Here is a 20,884-nt window from a genome sequence, read left to right as displayed (position 1 = left end):
CTCTGTAGACCAATGTGTCATTATCATCACCAAGTTCTCAGGTTACAAGAGGGAAGGGGGGGGTCAGCTGCACAGGGGGAGAGAGAGAGAGAGAGAGAGAGAGAGAGAGAGAGGGGGGGGGGGGGGGGGTACGGTACAATACGGTAAGATACAGTCGGGTACAGTACGGTACAGTCGGGTACAGTACAGTACGGTACAGTCGGGTACAGTAGAGTACAGTAAAGTACAGTACAATACGGTACAGTCGGGTACAGTAGAGTACAGTAAAGTACAGCACAGTACGGTACAGTCGGGTACAGTAGAGTACAGTAAAGTACAGCACAGTACGGTACAGTCGGGTACAGTCGGGTACAGTAGAGTACAGCAAAGTACAGCAAAGTACAGTACAATACGGTACAGTCGGGTACAGTAGAGTACAGCAAAGTACAGTGCAATACGGTACAGTCGGGTACAGTAGAGTACAGCAAAGTACAGTACAATACGGTACAGTCGGGTACAGTAGAGTACAGTAAAGTACAGCACAGTACGGTACAGTAGAGTACAGCAAAGTACAGCACAGTACGGTACAGTCGGGTACAGTAGAGTACAGCAAAGTACAGCACAATACGGTACAGTCGGGTACAGTAGAGTACAGCAAAGTACAGTACAGTACGGTACAGTCGGGTACAGTAGAGTACAGCAAAGTACAGTACAGTACGGTACAGTCGGGTACAGTAGAGTACAGTAAAGTACAGTACAGTACGGTACAGTCGGGTACAGTAGAGTACAGCAAAGTACAGTACAATACGGTACAGTCGGGTACAGTAGAGTACAGCAAAGTACAGTACAGTACGGTACAGTCGGGTACAGTAGAGTACAGCAAAGTACAGTACAGTATGGTACAGTCGGGTACAGTAGAGTACAGCAAAGTACAGTACAGTACGGTACAGTCGGGTACAGTAGAGTACAGTAAAGTACAGTACAATACGGTACAGTCGGGTACAGTAGAGTACAGTAAAGTACAGTACAGTACAGTAAGTGGATGGATGGATGTGGATGGATGGATGGATGGATGGATGGATGGATGGATGGATGTGGATATGTGGATGGATGGATGGATGGATGGATGTGGATGGATGGATGGATGGATGGATGTGGATGGATGGATGGATGGATGGATGGATGGATGGATGTGGATGGATGCATGGATGGATGCATGGATGTGGATGGATGCATGGATGGATGCATGGATGTGGATGGATGGATGGATGGATGCATGGATGGATGGATGGATGCATGGATGGATGGATGGATGGATGGATGTGGATGGATGGATGGATGGATGGATGTGGATGGATGGATGGATGGATGGATGGATGTGGATGGACGGATGGATGGATGGATGGATGGATGATGGATGGATGGATGGATGTGGATGGATGGATGTGGATGGATGGATGGATGGATGGATGGATGGATGTGGATGGACGGATGGATGGAGATGGATGGATGTGGATGGATGGATGGATGTGGATGGACGGATGGATGGATGTGGATGGATGTGGATGGACGGACGGATGGATGGATGTGGATGGATGGATGGATGGATGGATGTGGATGGATGGATGGATGTGGATGGATGGATGGATGTGGATGGATGGATGGATGTGGATGGATGCATGTATGTGGATGGATGGATGCATGGATGGATGGATGTGGATGGATGGATGGATGGATGGATGGATGGATGGATGGATGGATGGATGGACGGACGGACGGATGGATGGATGGATGTGGATGGATGGATGGATGGGTACAGTAGAGTACAGTAAAGTACAGTACAATACGGTACAGTCGGGTACAGTAGAGTACAGTAAAGTACAGTACAGTACAGTAAGTGGATGGATGGATGTGGATGGATGGATGGATGGATGGATGGATGGATGTGGATATGTGGATGGATGGATGGATGGATGGATGTGGATGGATGGATGGATGGATGTGGATGGATGGATGGATGGATGGATGGATGGATGGATGGATGGATGTGGATGGATGCATGGATGGATGCATGGATGTGGATGGATGCATGGATGGATGCATGGATGTGGATGGATGGATGCATGGATGCATGGATGGATGGATGGATGCATGGATGGATGGATGGATGGATGTGGATGGATGGATGGATGGATGGATGTGGATGGATGGATGGATGGATGGATGGATGGATGGATGTGGATGGACGGATGGATGGATGGATGGATGGATGGATGATGGATGGATGGATGGATGTGGATGGATGGATGTGGATGGATGGATGGATGGATGGATGGATGGATGGATGTGGATGGACGGATGGATGGAGATGGATGGATGTGGATGGATGGATGGATGTGGATGGACGGATGGATGGATGTGGATGGATGGATGGATGTGGATGGACGGACGGATGGATGGATGTGGATGGATGGATGGATGGATGTGGATGGATGGATGGATGTGGATGGATGGATGGATGTGGATGGATGGATGGATGTGGATGGATGCATGTATGTGGATGGATGGATGCATGGATGGATGGATGTGGATGGATGGATGGATGGATGGATGGATGGATGGACGGACGGACGGATGGATGGATGGATGTGGATGGATGGATGGATGGATGGATGGATGGATGGATGCATGGATGGATGGATGGATGGATGTGGATGGATGGATGTGGATGGATAGATGGATGTGGATGGATGCATGTATGTGGATGGATGGATGCATGGATGGATGGATGGATGGATGGATGGATGGATGGATGGATGGATGGATGTGGATGGATGGATGGATGGATGGATGGATGCGTGGATGGATGGATGGATGGATGGATGGATGTGGATGGATGTGGATGGATGGATGGATGGATGGTTGTGGATGGATGGATGGATGTGGGTGGATCACTGCTGCAACGTAGCTGTAAGCGCCTGCAAAGCAGGCGCGATCTCTAGATGTGAGCGGCCCGAAGGGCCGCAAACCTCTAGTAAAAATACAAAAGAGTAATCACACACTCGTAGCTCCAATGTAAAAGGCTTTTTTTTTTACTTTTTGGTTTTCATTGTTTGGCACCTAATCACTACATATGTGGGTTTCACCTATTTGGAGTCTACAGTCTAAATGGTAAATTGTGCATTTACTGTATATAGTGCCCTTATCCAAGGCACTTTACAATGTGCCTTACATTCATGGAGGAAACCGTGCAAGGCACCATCCTGCTCATCGGGAGCAATTAGGGGTTCAGTGTCTTGCTCAAGGACTCTTCGACATTAACTCTCGGGGAGCCTGGGTCCGAAGTGGGAAACTTCCGTTTCTCAAGCTGCCTCTCTACCTACTGAGCCACTGCTGCCCCCAGACTCTAGACACACTAAAGTAGGAGTTGGCAGTGACAGGGACACACATGCGAGGAATTGGCAATGACTAAATTGTGAAGGGAAATAAAAGAAGAGGGGGAAAAAATAATCTGTGTATTCTATGCTGACTCAGGACTCTGATAGAATACTTTCCATTATTGAATAGCCTCAGTATGCTTATCTTGCTTCTTTACTTCTGTAATCCCCCAGCTTCCAGGATGTAATGTTATTTTACTGTTTCCAGGCAAACTCTGATTTGATCAGTTATTTATATTGCCAGTGAAAAGTTCATTCCTTGAGAGAACTCCTTGGTTGTAATCCAAACAAACAGTGTGTTTTTTTTCTCACCTTGTGGCAATGCTGATCAAAATAACTACTCCAAAGCCTGAGTTATGTCTAAGTTATACTATGTTGTGCCATAAAGGTATCCCGGGGCAAGCAACATGTTTGTAAATTGGCTATATTGTATAATTCTAGCTTTATTCTGCTGCCACCTGCCCTTATTATGCTTTTGAAAGCAATATTCCAGTGCTTTACTTTTATGTGCTCATGTACAAACAATTTTGGAGCGCGTGCGTGTGTGAATCAGTACCAGCGATTATTCATGCCTGTGTGTGTGTGCACTGTAGCGCACTGTACGTGTGCTGCACATTTGATAAGGGGAGCGCTTCCCACAATGTGTCTTTAGTGATTTAGGATATGGCAATAGGAATGGACATCAAATTAGATCAATTACATCACATCATGTCAACATAAGAACAACCCTCTCCATTCAGCATGACACTGAAGTTCCAACAAAAAAGAACCTCTTATATTCAATAGAGTGACCAAACTGAATGTGTATCCCAGTCCACTAACTCAAACAATATTTAGAATTGAAAGGTATGCATAGAGATCAATATTTCTCTTATATGCATTTAGCTGTGCTGGTGTTCTACAGAAAGGACAATATTGCAACTGCTGGAGAAAGCAACCCTGCAGCTTTGCTGCGGTTGTTCACAGAGGAGTGGGAAAGCAGTTCAGTGAGTGAACAAGTGAGCACCCTGCTGGTGTAATAACAGCATTATTTTTGGCCCCAAATGTGTTGGACAGAAGTTGTAAAATAGGCAGAGGGATAAATAATGAGAGAAAGACAGCAAGTGATAGAATGTGATTCAGAAAGAGATACAGAAAGAGGAGAAGGACTTACATGTACAATTAGCAAGAAAGAGAATGAAAACTGGGATAACCACATCTTGTAAATAAATTGTGTCACCTTTAGTCGTTGTTGGGGTATTGTTGGTCAGGTACATTTGCAGATACCTGGAATTTGTCTACTGCATTTAACCCATCCTAACTAATAGGAGCAGAGGGCATCTATTGAAAAGCACCCAGGGATCCGTGTTCACTGTTTTGCTCAATGACACTAAGCCAGAAGGATCCCTGGATCCAACCGGGAACCTTCCGCTCCCCACGCAAACATCGGCTCTATCTCCAGAGTACCATAGCAGACACCATCCCATATGAGGCTGTCTCGCAATGAATCAATGCGGGCCTGCTCGGCTCTCAGAGGCTGATGCAGTTTCTATGGCAACCCGCTGCACAGTGCCCCTCCCCCCTCTGCGACGCAGGAAGTGCAATGATGGAGTCTGCTCTGTGACAATCTCCAGCGTGGCACAATAACCTACTTCCCTGCTATGCTGGAAAGACCCGCACGCACACTGAATAATGCGAAGGTAGAGGAGGATGTTGGAAGAGGGGAATGGGGCGGTGGAGACAGCAGAAGATGAGGAGAGCGGAGCACAGGAAAAGAGCACAAGAGAGGAAGGACGGAGGGTGGGTAATAAGATTAGATTAGATTACATTAAATAGCAGAAAGAAAAGATGGAGAGAAGAGGAAAGGGGGCATTAGAAACACAGGAGATAAGAAGAGAGGGAATACAGGAAAGGAGAAACAGAGTAAAGGAGAAATGCTGAGATGAGGAAAAATTGGGGAAAGATGGAGTAGAGAAGAAGGGAATGAATGAAAATAGAAGAGGGGGACAGGATTTAAATACAAGACAAAAGTAGAAGATATTAGATGTCTGGAAGAGAAGAGAAGGAGAGGAATAAAGGGAGGATAAAAAAGGGAAGGTACAAAGCAAAGAAGGTAGAGATAGCAGGATAGAAATGGAGGTAACGAAGGGAGCAGGATGGAGACGGTCAGACAGACGTAAAGAAGGTAGATACAGTATAACAGGAGGGAGTCTGAGTTTAGAAATGCACTGCTTGTTTTCTCTGCAGCTCAGAGCTACGTAGTTAGTACATAGTAGTAGTAAGGAATAGCAATGTACTGTAGTACTCCATGAAATATTCACAAGATCATCAGATCAAATAAAATAAAAAATGTATTACCATTCGTAAGCGTGCCTTTAGAGACTTCATTAAAAATGTTATTGACCCATAATAAATGGTAAGAGTAAGGACGACTTAATAAGATCGTCAAACTATGAAATCATCAAAACATAAACAAATACAAAATCCCATTAAAGAGAGCAATTCGCAGACCCAAAAGGTCATTTCATTATGTGGAACCACTGTTCCATGTGTACCAGTGACCTTGTGCCACCACCACTATGATGAAGATCTGAGAAAACCACTGCAAAGCAGACATTTAATACTGGTAGCCAAAACATATACCTTTATACTGTTAGCATATATTAACTTCCCATGTGGAGCATAGCCCTCCAGATATCGCTATTCAGGCCATGGTGCTGAGGAGAGAAATTATGTGACTTTGACAATGTCCTGTGAAACACCCTTCACTACACACCCTTCACTACACACCCACATATGCAGGCATGCAAGAGTTTTACACACACACACACACACACACACACACACACACACACACACACACACACACACACACACACACACACACACACACACACACACACACACACACACACACACACACACTCTCTCTCTCTCTCTCTCTCTCTCTCACACACACACACACACACACACACACTCACACACACACACACACACACACACACACACACACACACACACACACACACACAACCAAACTGTAACTATTGCATCGCAAAACCAACAGAGAAAGATTTGAGGAGGATGAAATGTACTGTATGATTGATTTCCCAGTGGTACCGCGCTCGGTGGAAACAAACCAGTCGCCTTAAACATTTGAATGTGATGTGAAAAACAAATGTTCAGAATAAAAGAAATAGATAAAAAGCAGGGGAAGAGTCACGCGGGGAGGATGAGGTCATTAAGCCATGGATGTGTGTGTGGGCAGGTGTCAGGTGACTTACCGACATGTGTGATGACACACTCCACCCTCGTTAGCAGCTCCTGGACCGACATCTCCTCTTCTCTCAGCCAGCACAGCATCTCAGGGTGTGTGTTGCATCCGCTCTGCCCGCGCTCACTCTCTCTCTCTTCCTCTCGCTCTCCCCTGGTCCTCTACCCCGCCTCCACTCTCTGGTCTCCTCTCCTCTCCGCTTCAATCAATATGCACCCTTCTTTCTCTTTGTTTACTCACTTCTATTCTTTCCTGTTCACTTTTAGTATTGTCTCTGTTCTTCACTTTCCTTTTTTCCTCTTAATTTGACTATTGTTTTTTTTTTTTTCTCTTTCACTATACCCTTATCTTTTGTACTACGTCACATCTCTTCCTGGTGGTGGAGGACTCCTTCCAGATCCACATAAACACAATCAAGCATCACCACTCCCAATTAGCCATGGCTGCAGACAGGCAGCCAATCAATAAGTCAGTCAGTAAATAGCCAAGCAGTCAGCCACAGTCAGCAAGCCAGCCAGAAAGGCTGTCAGTCAGTCAGCCAGCCAGTCAGTCAGTCAGTCAGTCAGTCAGGCAATCCATTCCATGATGCTGCCAGAAACTGGCTATTCCAGCTCCATTCAAAGTACATATTTTTGTTACATTACAAATGGAAAAAAGATGTACTCCACAGGCAATATTTGATCTCAGGCGATCCTTAAAAAAACCCAAAAAGGTTGCTTCTTTATATTATAAAAATTACAATAAAAAGCTGCTGCTGCTGCTGTTGTTGTTTGTGTGTGTCAGTCAACAACACACCAGAGGGAGTCTCCCCTGGCTCAGGGAGGAGGGTACCACCGTCGCTTTGATGATGCTCTGTTTGTTCTGATAGAGGAGCTGAGTCACTAACCAGGAAACGAATCACAGGGCGCTTATACCTGCCTGGAGGGAGGGAGAGAGACATAGACAGAGAGAGAGAGAGAGAGAGAGAGAGAGAGAGAGAGAGAGAGAGAGAGAGAGAGAGAGAGAGAGAGAGAGAAATAGGGGGTTAATAGGTCTCAGTGAGAAAACATGGTGCATGGAGCCAAGCTGTCAGTGGAATGGAATTAGTATTATTCCAATTGAATGTAATATATAATTATACACACAGAATGTGAGTTAATGATAGGTATTGTCATTTAATAAGGTATCAGGCCAGTCAGCCCACTGTTGTAAATCAGCAATTATCTATCTGTACACAATAACTTAATTTACAACCACTTTGTGGGCTATAGAATATATTGGCCTTGAAAAATACACTGAATTCAAGTTGCAACCACCACCACTATTGTTATATTCTCATAGAGACATGCAATGCGCACAAACAAAACAATAATACCAGCCACGCTTTTTGTGATGATTTGTCTGCCTTTGTTCATCCATTCAGTGTTGTCAGGACTAGGGGCCAGCAACTCCTGTGATTCTGTTCCGCATTTTGGATGCGAGACGAGGGCATTATCATCATCTTTCCATGCGTCTACATTGATTACCCCTGGGACCACGACCATTAGCCAGGAGACATCTGCGCCCACTGCCTCTGCTCTGCCAGCAGTGCCAGGCCACTTAAAACCTGATTTATGTTTAGTCGTACGAGCGGTGTCGCGCGTCGACAATAGCAGATCTACAAGCTCACAACGCGTCGCAACGCTATGCGTTGTGAGCTTGTAGATCGGCAATTGTCGGCCCGCGACACCGCTCGTACAACGATGTATAAATTATTAAGCATTACTTGAAGGCTTTCCAAACAACAGAGAGAGACGTACCTCATCGAATCGATGACCTGACAGCTGGTAGACAGCGACGGCCACAGAGCTTCACCGCGATCAAAGGCTAAAATGTTTTTGATTGTTGATTAATAAACAATTTATATTATTATTATCTTTATTGTTTCACGCTTTTTTGGGGGTAGTTCTTTGTTAGTCAGTTGACTTCTACAAAGTCAACGCACAAAAGAGAATCAAATGGAAAATGTATAAAGTAGAAAAACACAAACACGATACCTATTATCGTGTAGATTGGCCAGTTAACAAATGAGAGGATGAGAGGTCAGGGTTGATGGGAGGGAGGGGTGGAGCTAGGACAGTTTCAGCACCCGGCGCCCATGATTGGACAAAACAGAATGTCGTCAGCGGAACTGATCTCCTCCGGCAGGGCGCGAAATCATTGTGCAGTTAGTTACACATGTCAACAACAGTGCTGCAGTGTTGAATATATCTTTCGCAGGCGAAATAACAATCGTATAATTTGACCGATCTGACGGATTATTCGCATCACGGTTTGCCTTCATTATCATCGGTAAGTAGAGTCCGTATTTTACGTGATTAATGTAGTTGTACACTTGTACTAGTGGTTGTTGACTATAGCTGGCGCGATGCAGTGCGTGCGTCTTTTATGACAGCTAGACTGCTGTTTAGACAGACACCCATGATGATAATCAAATGAAATACATTCCACGGCAACTAGTCTGCAGACTTTCAGAGAAGGGATACTAAATCCGAAATGCATCTACAGAAGCTAACTTGCACAGAACGGTACAGGTTCTTCAGTTTACTTGTCTTACTTATGCAACCCAGACGTCGAGTCGACATTCATTCAGCCTTCAGCTTCAGCCTCTTCAAATGTTTTTCGAAGGTTGAACGATTCCTCAAACACAACAACATCAGTTTTACATGACCTTGTTCTTGTAGTAGGCTGTCGTAGTGTCGTACACAGAGACTCTGACAGACCACATGCACAATGCACATGCAGCCCTAGGCTAACATAGCCCTAGAATAGCAGAAATACTATGTAGACCCATGTTCTACATATATATTATATATAGCAGTATTATAGCACTCAATTTCGTGGAGGGATCCTGGCCTTGTTACTGGGACTGTCTGATCTCAAACGCCAGTTGGTGTATTTTTCTCAATTAATTGAGTACAAAGGACCCCAATGTAAACAAGCCAAAGTGCTTTTTTGTGTTTTTCATCCTATTAGTAGACCTTTTATCTGCACTGTACTGTCCTGTGCTTTTCCGTGACTCACTGCCTCAGACCGAAGTTTTTGGACTTTTATGCTTTTATTGACCAGTAAGACTCCCTAATCGGGAGATAAGCAACCGTTGGTCGCTTATCTCCACAAATAGGGCAAAAATGTTTTTCCAAAATCTTCCTGATGGTGGCGTTAGATGGGACAGATGCGTTTTGATTACATGACTGTAGAGATACTGTGCGATTTGCGTGATTTTAGGGCAAAATCTGTAGGAGCAGTGTCCAAAAATGTGTTTTAAAAAATCGGCCTGCAGGTGGCGCGAAATGGGACAGATCCATGTTGATGAGATGAGTGTAGACATACTGTGTACCGATTTGTGTGATTTTAGGGCAAAATCTGTAGGAGCAGTGTCCAAAAATGTGTTTTTAAAAATCGGCCTGAAGGTGGCGCTATATGGGACAGATTCAAGTTGATGAGATGAGTGTAGACATACTGTGTAGCGATTTGCGTGATTTTAGGGCAAAAATTGTAGGAGCAGTGTCCAAAAATGTGTTTTGCAAGAATCGGCCTCATGGTGGCGCTAGAAGAGGGCCATGTGAGAAATGAGGGGTGGGGTCTCCGCGCCGCCTTGGCGGACGAATAGGTACCGGCCCCGGCTCTCCCGGACGCTCCTAGCCCGAGTTACGGCATTTTATGTGAGCTGCAGTACTGGGGGCGTCACCACTTGGCACTTTTTCATCCGTTCTGGAGCACCAGGAGTCGGTGGTCCCCGGGAATTCCCCGTGATCAGCCCCGTTGGGGTGGTCATTTGGTAATTTTTGCACATTTGGTCATTTTTTACACCTGGGGGTCCCCGCCAGGTCCCTGGAGCTCCGGGGGTCCTTGGAGGTAGTAGTTTGGCAGGTAAGGAGTGTGTGTGCAAAATTTGGCATGGATCGGGGCAACGGTTGCGGAGATATGAGCAGGGCAAAAGTGTGACGTGTGACAGACTGACTGACGGACGGACGGACTGACAGCCGGTGGAGGTTTGGATAGTATAGGAGTGCAAGTAACTGCGACCTACGGTCGCAATAAGACACTAGACTGACTGGAGATGGGGAGTGACAGTGACACGCAGCAAAGGTCATCGGGATTAGAAACCGCTAGCTCTGATGCCTGACAGCATGTCAGGCATCAGAGGCAGAGCCTATGAAAATGGTAAATGTTGCATTTGTAAGTATAGCCTGGGCGTTAAACTAAATAGTATTTGTTTCTCCCCTCTAGACCAAAGTCATGCAGGCGTTTTTAAAGGGAGCATCTGTCCAAGCTACTAAACCTCAGAAAGACAAGGCAGTAGCAGGGACCAGCACAGAGAAGAAAGCCAAGTCTGTCCCCTGGGTGGAGAAATAGTAAGTGTGAACAAGTTAACACAGTAAGTGCAGAGTGCCTACAAAATGCTGGTCACTGTGGGAAATGTTCGAAGAGGACAGTAATGAAGAAGAGTTTTGTGGATTCCCTGCTTCAGCCGTGGCTGGCCCGAACAGTGAGCAAAGTGAACTGGCAACTGACAACGGAGAGTTGACAGAGGAAGAGGAGGGGGCGGGTACAACCGCCCCATCACCCCAATCCTCCTCTTTCTCACTATCTCCAATGCCTCTTCTAGAATTCACGAATGGAATGAATGAACTCATTAACACTGCGTTAAAAATGACCCCGGCCAGACACACGGTCAATGGCCCGGCGGCACAACCACCACAGGACAAACGCCCGGCACCACAACCACCATCCCTGAAAACGCCTGAAATTGCCCCGGCCGTGCCCCAGAAATCTGTGGCCTGGGTGTTTTCGCCCCCACCCATCCCTCCACGACCACAACGACTGAAGACCCAGGCCTCCCAGCTGGACAATACGTTTAGCCGTTGATGTCAGCTGGGTCCATTATACCCAGCAACTAACGTATCTGGACCCGATGCTCCTTCAAGCGCTTTTATTAAGCAGGCTCACAACATTTCTACTGTAATTTCAAATAGAGAGTCCAGGATAAGCAGTGGCTCTGCTAATTTAGCTAACTTAACTTACATTCCCTGTAGGGGCTATAGTACAGTAAAATGTCATAAAATAAACCTGGCACTTTTTAACATCAGGTCACTTTTAAACAAGTCCTCCTCTGTAAATGATATAATCTGTGAAGAGAAATTAGATATAATCTTTTTAACAGAGACATGGCTGGGCAACGATGGAGCTTTTGCACTTGGTGTCGCCTGCCCACCAAACTATCACTTTATTCAATCAGTGCGCGAAGGAAAAAGAGGCGGAGGCTTGGCATACATTTTCTCTGACATTTTTAAATTCAAGTGCCTGTCCTTTGGAAGTTTTTCATCCTTTGAATATCAAGCTAACTTATTTGAGAGTCAATCCTCTGTTCTAATGATTACGATATATCGCCCACCAAAATGTAGCAAAGCCTTATTTCTTACAGAAATATCTGAACTTCTATCTATCTGTTCCACGGACTATGAGAGAACCCTTATTGCTGGTGATACTAACTTGCATGTGGACACTGTTACTGATCTTACAGCTATGAGTTTCTTACAGTTACTGCATTCCCTTGATTTTGATCAGCATGTTACCGGGCCAACCCACAATCAAGGCCACACCCTTGATCTTGTGATCTCTAAAGGGCTAAATATTTCTATGGACAGGATTATCGCTAAGCCTGATTTATCAGACCACTATTTACTGTGTTTTAATATGACTGTCTCTGATCTAGAAAAAAACAATAGAGAATATACTATAAAAAAGAGATTTTTCGGTTCCTCGGCAGCAGAAGAGTTTGCCAGCCTTCTTGCGTGTGCACCCCGCCTTCCGGATATTCCCTCAGTAAATGATATGGTTCAACGTTTTAATCTTAAATTGGAGTCAGCTCTGGATATAGTGGCTCCTATGAAAACTAAAAAGAAATATAATTCCAAAGTAACACCCTGGATAAACGATCATATACGTTCACTCAAAAAACAATGCCGCAGAGCAGAGCGAGCTTGGAGAAAAAATAAATTAACAATCCACCTACAGATATTTAAGGCGTCAACAGCCACCTATAATAAAACCATGCGTCTGGCTAGGCAGGCCTATTTTTCCGGAATTATTAATGAGAATAAGAACAATGCTAGGGTCTTATTCTCTACCATTGAACGCCTTTTAAACCCCCCCCAGTCCTACAAGCAGTCACTCCCTGCCTCTAAAGCAAAGTGTAATGAGTTTGCATCCTTCTTTGACAACAAAATTGTTAACATTCGAGCTGGTATTACGAATAATACTGTCACAAATGCAAATGCGGTTAATGGTGCCATGTGTAAAAGCATCGATAAATCTAGGGGGAGCCTAGTATCATTTTGTGCAATTGATGAAGAGGAACTTCGTAAAACCATATCGCAAATTACATCGTCTTCTTGCTCGCTGGATGCAATACCCACGCCGTTTCTTAAAGAGGTTGTAGACTGTGTTATTGAAGATATCCTAAAAATAGTAAACAGCTCTATACAATCAGGTGTCTTTCCAGACTCACTGAAAACGGCTGTAGTTAAACCCTTACTCAAAAAACCCAACCTTGACCCGTCCGTGCTGGATAATTATCGACCCATCTCTAATTTGCCTTTTCTGGGCAAGGTCCTAGAAAAAATTATCTTTCATCAATTGGATGTGTTTCTGCAGAACAATAAGGTGCACAACAAATTCCAATCCGGCTTCAGGAAAGGACACAGCACAGAAACTGCACTTTTAAAAGTTATTAATGATCTTAGGGTGGCTGCTGATAACAAAGATGTGTCCGTTCTCCTACTGCTGGACCAATCGGCGGCTTTTGACACAATTGACCATACAATTCTAATACAACGTCTCGAACACTGGGTAGGACTGTCAGGTACAGCTCTGTCCTGGTTTTGCTCTTATCTGACAGGCAGAAGCTACTCTGTTAATCTAGCTGACTTCGAGTCAAACAAACACAACATCTGCTCTGGTATTCCACAGGGCTCGATTCTTGGTCCTTTATTATTCTCCCTCTATATACTGCCGCTGGGAGAACTTATTTCCGCTCACGGTGTGAATTTCCATTTCTATGCTGATGACACCCAGTTGTACCTTTCGGTGGCTACGGACGACCCCTGTGCTCTAGACCCATTGCTGACGTGCGTGTCCAGCATAAAATGCTGGATGAGTGAGAACTTTCTCAAGCTAAATGAGGACAAGACAGAAGTTCTCATAATAGGTTCTACTGCCCAGAGAGAATCAATAATAAATAGACTTGGTAACCTGGCTAAAGAAAATAACACCTCTGTTAAGAACCTGGGGGTGATCATTGATGCTGAATTAAATTTTAATACACACATTAATCATGTCACGAAGATTGCCTTCTTTCACCTTAGAAATATTGCGCGAATTAGAGCCTATCTGTCGCTGAACGATGCAAAAACGCTGATCCACGCTTTTGTTTTCTCTCGGCTTGATTACTGCAACGCACTTCTCTCTGGTCTGCCAAAGAAAACAACTGACAGATTACAACTTGTTCAAAATGCAGCAGCCAGAGTTTTAACAAAAACTAAGATAAGAGAACATATTACTCCAGTTTTAGCGTCGCTACACTGGCTCCCGGTTGTTTTTAGGATTGATTTTAAAATTCTTTTACTTGTTTATAAAGCTCTAAATGGTCTGGCACCTTCGTACCTCTATAACTGCCTGCATAGATATGTTCCAACCCGCCCACTCAGGTCCTCTAGTGCAGACCTACTTGAGGTGCCAACAATGACATATAAAAAATATGGTGAGGCAGCTTTCTGCTTCTATGGACCGACAGCTTGGAATAAACTACCACTACACCTAAGACAGGCAGCCTCGGTGGATAGCTTTAAAGCACAGCTCAAGACCTATTTCTTTACTCTTGCTTTTAGCTAAATTTTTTAATCCCTATGCTGCTATTGACGTCCGCACGGCTCTGAAATTGTTCTTCAATGTTCTATGCTTTTATTTTTTCTTGCTTTATTGTAATCATTTTACTTATCTCTTTTTTATGTATTTTTTATTTCTATTTTACTTTTTCTCTGTTAAGCACGTGTGCTTCATTTTATGCTCTGTAAAGCACTTTGAGCTGCATTTCATGTCATGAAAGGTGCTATACAAATAAAGTTTTATTATTATTATTATTACTGGTAATTTTTAATTGCTATCTCCTTTACTGCGAGGCTAAATAAAACGGCTTAGTTCTTGTAATGCTCTGTAGTGGTATGATTCTGTGTTGTGCTTAAATTCATTAATTGAAACTATTACTGTTGGCTGCATATTGTCGTTGTATTATTACTGACAGACCTTATTTGTGCTTATTCCAGCAGGCCAAAGTGTGTGGATGAAGTGGCATTCCAGGATGAGGTTATAGCAGTACTGAAGAAGTCACTGGAAGGGGCAGATGTATGTACAATTTACATGCACCAACATTACATTTACTGGGACTTACTGGTTCAATAGCAAAGATGTAGCGAATCGAATAACATTGCTCTTGATTTTGAAATGTTCCTTTCACGTACATTATCCACACAATAACTAAACTGGTTCCAGTTTAGTTTTACTTTGGGATCAGTGTTTTGTGAACTCTAGAAATGTTTCGTGATGACGTTGGAAAGCCTTTCAACAGCTGAATTGTTTAAAATCCATAGTTATGGCTGACCACTTCAATTTATACAAGTGTGTGTGTGTGTGTGTGTGTGTGTGTGTGTGTGTTGTGTGTGTGTGTGTGTGTGTGTGTGTGTGTGTGTGTGTGTGTGTGTGTGTGTGTGTGTGTGTGTGTGTGTGTGTGTGTGTGTGTGTGTGTGTGTGTGTGTGTGTGTGTGTGTGTGTGTTCTAATTCCAGCTCCCAAATCTACTTTTCTATGGCCCACCTGGAACAGGAAAGACCTCTACCATCCTAGCAGCTGCTAGAGAACTCTACGGGTGAGGAGCTGAGGACTGCTGTGATACATGTTTATGTTGTCGTGCACTTGCTCTACAAACAATACTTCTAAATAATCTCAGGAAGTCTTTTCTGATGTAGAGTGGTGGAGCTGGAGTGGTTTGCTCTGTACAGTATGTCTTTGTTCTTGTCCATGAGTCCACTCCTCTGTCCCTCCAGTCCAGAACTTTACAAACAGAGGGTGTTGGAGTTGAACGCGTCTGATGAACGAGGGATCCAGGTGGTCAGAGAGAAGGTCAAGAGGTTCGCTCAGCTCACTGTGGCTGGGAGACGAACAGAGTGAGTATCCAAAATGCCACCGAACTTCTTTTCTAACAGGAATGGGAATGTAGTGGAATTCAGTAGCAGTTAATGGTAAAAAGAATTTAAGCGATCTTTTGATTGAGAACACATACAGTACTGTTATTAACAATTCCAAAAGCATTTTCCAGACAGACAAGAGATGAGGACTAAATTGTGACATGCTTTGCTTAAATGTGGCTTAGCCTTAGTAGATTGTCTCTGTTAAATCAAATACTGTATGTGAATGATCAAATAACCATTTGCATCCTTACACTCAATTATTGAATATTTGTTTTGTTAACAGTTAGGTGTTGCAGTCATGAATTAATGTTTATATTGTTATGATGCTGTTGCCTAGTGGAAAGCCATGCCCTCCTTTCAAGATCATCATCCTGGATGAGGCTGACTCCATGACGGGCGCTGCCCAGGCCGCTCTGAGACGAACCATGGAGAAGGAGACACGTACCACACGCTTCTGCCTCATCTGCAACTATGTTAGCAGGTAGGCTAGCACCTGCTTCTGGCTCATCTCTAACTATTTTAGCAGGTAGGCTATGCTAGCACAATACCCCGACATGCATATGAATCATTAATCGGTCCACATCAAGAACAGGTGATGATAGTTTAAACAGTATAAATATCATTAAAGCTGCAATCCGGAACAAGTGGTACTGCCTGAAGTTCATGAAGTAATATATCTCCCCAATATCTGTAATCTTGGCCTGAGCTGGAGGCCCGGGGTTTGAAACTCAATTGCAGCTTTAAAATTCAAGAATGCAAAAACCATCTTCTCCTCTAAACTATAGAGTTGTCATAATTGGCAGGTCATTTATCAGCCTACTCTGTGTTACTTGGCCAACCACGGTGTGTCTATGTGTGATTCTTAGGATCATTGAGCCACTGACCTCCAGATGTTCCAAGTTCCGTTTTAAACCTCTAGCCAATAAGATCCAAGAAGAGCGCCTGCTGGACATCTGTCAGAAGGAGAACCTTAAATACTCCACAGAGGTAACCGGAACCACCCTGGTTTTGTTCCAGGGAGAATGCATGTCCAATGAGAGATTAATTCAGGGGAGAATATAGGATTGTCAATGTGAAATTAATATTGTCTTTGTTCTCAAATAAAATAAAATAAAAGCTATGTATATGGATATGTAATATTTCAGTGGCAACTGCTGACTTGCTTTCTCTTCCAGGCAATAGCAGCACTGGTGAAAGTGTCGGAAGGTGACCTACGAAAAGCAATCACCTTCCTCCAGAGTGCGGCTCGTCTCAACACGGACAAGGAGATCACAGAGACTGCCATTATCGAGATAGCTGGGGTGGGTGAGACCTACTTCTGTAGTTCTGTGTAGGATCTAGTCAGTTGCCTCCATAACAGACATGTTATCATTACCAGTAAGACTCCCTAATCGGGAGATAAGCGACCGTAGGTCACTTATCTCCACAAATAGGGCAAAAATTTGTTTTGCCAAAATCTTCCTGATCCATGTTGATGACATGAGTGTAGACATACTGTGTAGTGATGTTCATGATTTTAGGGCAAAATCTGTAGGAGCAGTGTCCAAAAATGTGTTTTTAAAAATCAGGCTGGAGGTGGTGCTATATGGGAGAGATTCATGTTGATGGGATGAGTGTAGACATACTGTGTACCGATTTGCGTGATTTTAGGGCAAAAATTGTAGGAGCAGTGTCCAAAAATGTGTTTTGCAAGAATCGGCCTCATGGTGGCGCTAGAACGCTAGAAGAGGGCCATGTGAGAAATGAGGGGTGGGGTCTCCGTGCCGCCAAGGCGGACGAATAGGTACCGGCCCCGGCTGTCCCGGTCGCTCCTAGCCGGAGTTACGGCATTTTATGTGAGCTGCAGTGTAGGGGGTCCTCCACTGGGGGCGCCACCACTTTTGCATCCGTTCTGGAGCACCAGGAGTCGGTGGTCCCCGGGAATTCCCCGTGAGCAGCCCCGTTGGGGTGGTCATTTGGTCAGTTTAGCACATTTGGTCATTTTTTACATCTGGGGGTCCCCCAGGGACCTGGGGGTCCCTGGAGCTCCGGGGGTCCTTGGAGGTTGTAGTTTGGCAGGTAAGGAGTGTGTGTGCAAAATTTGGCATGGATCGGGGCAACGGTTGCGGAGATATGAGCAGGGCAAGAGTGTGACGTGTGACGTGTGACTGACGGACTGACTCACTCACGTGTGACGTGTGACTGACTCACTCACGGACAGCCTGTGGAGGTTTTGATAGTAAATGCGACCTGCGGTCGCAATAACTCGGTCTGTAAACCTTTCTTTTTAGTTACTTATGCCAAATTAAAAAGGTTGAACCATTAAGCCTTATTTAATATTTTCTGGGAAAATAGCTGATCTACAAGCAAATATTTGGTTATAATCACATGCCCAAAATAGAGACACAGATTGAAAGGGGGGTATCGAATTTGACTCTATATTGGGAATTGAATGCGTGCTGTACTGTAGTACATTTTGCGTAGGCCTCAGTATACCGTTTGGGAACCAGAACCACTGAACTAGATAAGAACATTTGTAACAACATTATTATTGTTTTTTTGCTAGATGTTTCAGAGAAACCTATAAAAAATATCACAAACTTAACAATATAGATCAAACTGGTCTTATGGCATCTCATCTCAGCTGCTTAATGATAGATTTTATGATGTTCTACCTGCTGATTAAAACAATGACCTGGCCCTGTAGCTAGCTGTCATCCCTAGGCAAATGGCTTGGATACTCAAAACCTTTACAATTAATCATTATTTGTCTTTATCATAGGTAGTCCCTCCCAAGATGATTGACAATTTGTTACAGATCTGTTACAAGGGAACGTTTGAGAAGCTAGAGATTGCTGTGCGGGTAAGTACCCAGACATGGTGGTCTATTCCTAACTTGGTGAAGGGAATGTCTTTTCTTAATGTCACTCCTGTGGTGAAGATTGAGCCAAATTATATTAATGAAAATTAACAGCTTGTGTGACTTTTTTATTTTGTTTTCTTTATTTTATCTTATCATGCTATATGTCTGCTTCCATTTCCCCCTCTTCACTTCCCACCTCTTCCACGATGCAATAGAATATGGTGGATGAAGGCTATGCAGCCAGTCAAATCCTGGGTCAGCTCCATGAGGCGGTCATAGGTGAAGACCTGAACGACAAGCAGAAGTCGGCCGTCGCAGAAAAGATGGCGGTAGGTATTTTGATAGTGCTTCTGTCTGTGAGTTCTATCGATCCTTCAGGAGATTTTGGGGGAGCCCCTACAAAGTGCTGAATATTTGAAGTTAACTATTTACTAAATTAATAGCCAACACTCAAAATATGAAAACATCCCTATTTGACACTGTCGGTCCATGCTGTAAATAAATGTCATTGTAATTAAAGTACCTTTTATTGACCATAATTATTCTCACATTTTAAGATCAATGTTGAAAGCTTGAAATCAGAGAAATACTGGTCCTAGTACCATGCAGAGATGGGTTACCAAGCTGTGCCAATGTGTGCAACACGGTTTGTGGTGGACCAGGCAATAACCACACTTTGGTCACATTTTCTTGCCTTATTTAGTCACAAGTGCAGTGATGTTTTCCTCAGAACAATTCACCCATATTTCTGTCCTGGAAATGTATGACTCTGCTTAAAATGTATTTCCATATAACGCACCCTTTCTCGTCAACTTGCTTCTCTTGTTCCGTACAGTCAGCGAATACCTTGAAGGCAATTCACAATGGGCTGCAAAATCCATTTCCATTTAGAAGGATATGGTGGAGATGAATTTAAAAATGTGTGAAGGCTTGCATATAAATTCTATCAAATATCGTTCATCTAGTGGTTTGCTTCCTTGTAACTGAATCACAACTTGGTTTGCATTGCGCTCATTTTTCCATCTTTCTCTGTTTCAGGTGGTTGACAAGTGCCTAGCAGACGGAGCAGATGAGTACCTGCAGATACTGAGCCTGTGTTCTGTCATCATGCAGCAGGCCTCCCAGAACAACTAGTACTCTCCTGTCTAGACCTCACCAACATCACATTTCCTAGCGTACCTCTGAAGACTTCCAGACATTATTAAAAACCTACTTTGATTCTTCCATCATAAACAACAGTGTGTTACACTATATATACATTATTTCTACAAAAAATAAGCTGAACAAAGTTGTATACCACAGTGTGTCTTCACCAACTATAACTGTTAACTGCAAGCTGCAAAGCCTGTTGGCTAGGCAATTGGCTCATGATCAGAGGTACCGGTCAGTTTCTTTGAGCACTACCAGATTGTGTTTACTCAAGACAAAAATAGCCTTTTCATACATGACAGACCTACAGTAAATGTTAAATATCAGCCTTCTGATCAGTAATAAATCCGATGTTGCTGTACTTTTTCATGTAACTGTTGACCAACAAGTCATTGTACACTATTTTGTAATTTTGAACAGTAGCCTATTAAATTGTTTCTATGTTGTCAACGTTGTCTCCTCGGTCAGTATTAAGCAAATCATTATTCAGGTTTAGGGTTTAAATAAAAACATTGCTCTGAAACTGAGTTTTAAACCAGTTTTAAATGTACTTACTTTCCCAGTTAGGTCAGCAGTGTTAAGCTATTTAACAGATTACTGGACTATACTAAAATCATCTGTATTTGTCTATGTTGAGTAATAGATTTGAGCAATTGTCACATTAGATCAGATCATACACATTTGATCTGATCTAACCATTTCACATTTGACACATTAGCCTAATCAAAGTCTAAATTAATTGCAATCTCTAACCAGCCTATTTAGCATGTCCATGCCCAGGATCGAATCGATAATACAAGAATGTGAATTGTGTGTTTTTAGAATGTAGTCACATGATAAACCTCATTGACATTCTGAGACAGGAAAGAGAAATAAGTAACCACATTCTATGATTGTTTTTATTTTCAAACCCATCCAATACAATTCAAAATCAGGAGCTTATATTTTTGTGGAGCCGC

The 20,884-nt window shown here is 43.6% G+C and overlaps 2 protein-coding genes across 3 annotated transcripts in view; one reads left to right on the top strand and one right to left on the bottom strand.

Annotated features, from left to right (window-relative positions):
* The window catches only part of mcf2l2 (MCF.2 cell line derived transforming sequence-like 2), a gene marked incomplete at both ends in the record, with an annotated part of 142,994 nt that extends 136,236 nt beyond the window's left edge, over positions 1 to 6,758 (bottom strand). Inside the window, one exon of the mRNA XM_080732614.1 lies at positions 6,680 to 6,758. Within this exon, the coding sequence (XP_080588740.1) occupies positions 6,680 to 6,758 (79 nt within the window). The remainder of the gene's footprint in view (positions 1 to 6,679) is intronic.
* Positions 6,759 to 8,834: 2,076 nt separating this feature from the next.
* rfc4 (replication factor C (activator 1) 4) lies at positions 8,835 to 20,299 on the top strand. 2 transcript variants are annotated; one of them, XM_080727504.1, is made up of 11 exons: positions 8,835 to 8,979; positions 10,928 to 11,045; positions 15,015 to 15,093; positions 15,533 to 15,612; positions 15,791 to 15,910; positions 16,272 to 16,415; positions 16,801 to 16,921; positions 17,110 to 17,235; positions 18,696 to 18,776; positions 18,992 to 19,105; positions 19,815 to 20,299. In XM_080727504.1, the coding sequence occupies exons 2-11, from the start codon at positions 10,930 to 10,932 to the stop codon at positions 19,908 to 19,910; spliced, it is 1,077 nt and encodes a 358-aa protein (XP_080583630.1). In that variant the 5' UTR covers positions 8,835 to 8,979; positions 10,928 to 10,929; the 3' UTR covers positions 19,911 to 20,299. The 2 variants fall into 2 exon arrangements, with proteins under 2 accessions (XP_080583630.1, XP_080583629.1); XM_080727503.1 differs by having other exon boundaries at positions 8,840 to 8,979; positions 10,921 to 11,045.
* The last annotated feature ends 585 nt before the right edge of the window (positions 20,300 to 20,884 follow it).

This window comes from Nannobrachium achirus, assembly GCF_963921795.1.
Source record: "Nannobrachium achirus genome assembly, chromosome: 1".
NCBI classification, from domain to species: domain Eukaryota; kingdom Metazoa; phylum Chordata; class Actinopteri; order Myctophiformes; family Myctophidae; genus Nannobrachium; species Nannobrachium achirus.
The sequence above is the reverse complement of the archived record's forward strand: the minus strand, read 5'-3'. Positions and strand labels throughout refer to the sequence as shown.

Coding starts and splice junctions, on each gene's coding strand:
- rfc4 (XM_080727504.1), top strand. CDS start 10,930: ATGCAGGCGTTTTTAAAGGGAGCATCTGTCCAAGCTACTAAACCTCAG. Junction 11,046..15,014: donor GTCCCCTGGGTGGAGAAATA/GTAAGTGTGAAC, acceptor TGCTTATTCCAG/CAGGCCAAAGTGTGTGGATG. Junction 16,416..16,800: donor ATCTGCAACTATGTTAGCAG/GTAGGCTAGCAC, acceptor TGTGATTCTTAG/GATCATTGAGCCACTGACCT.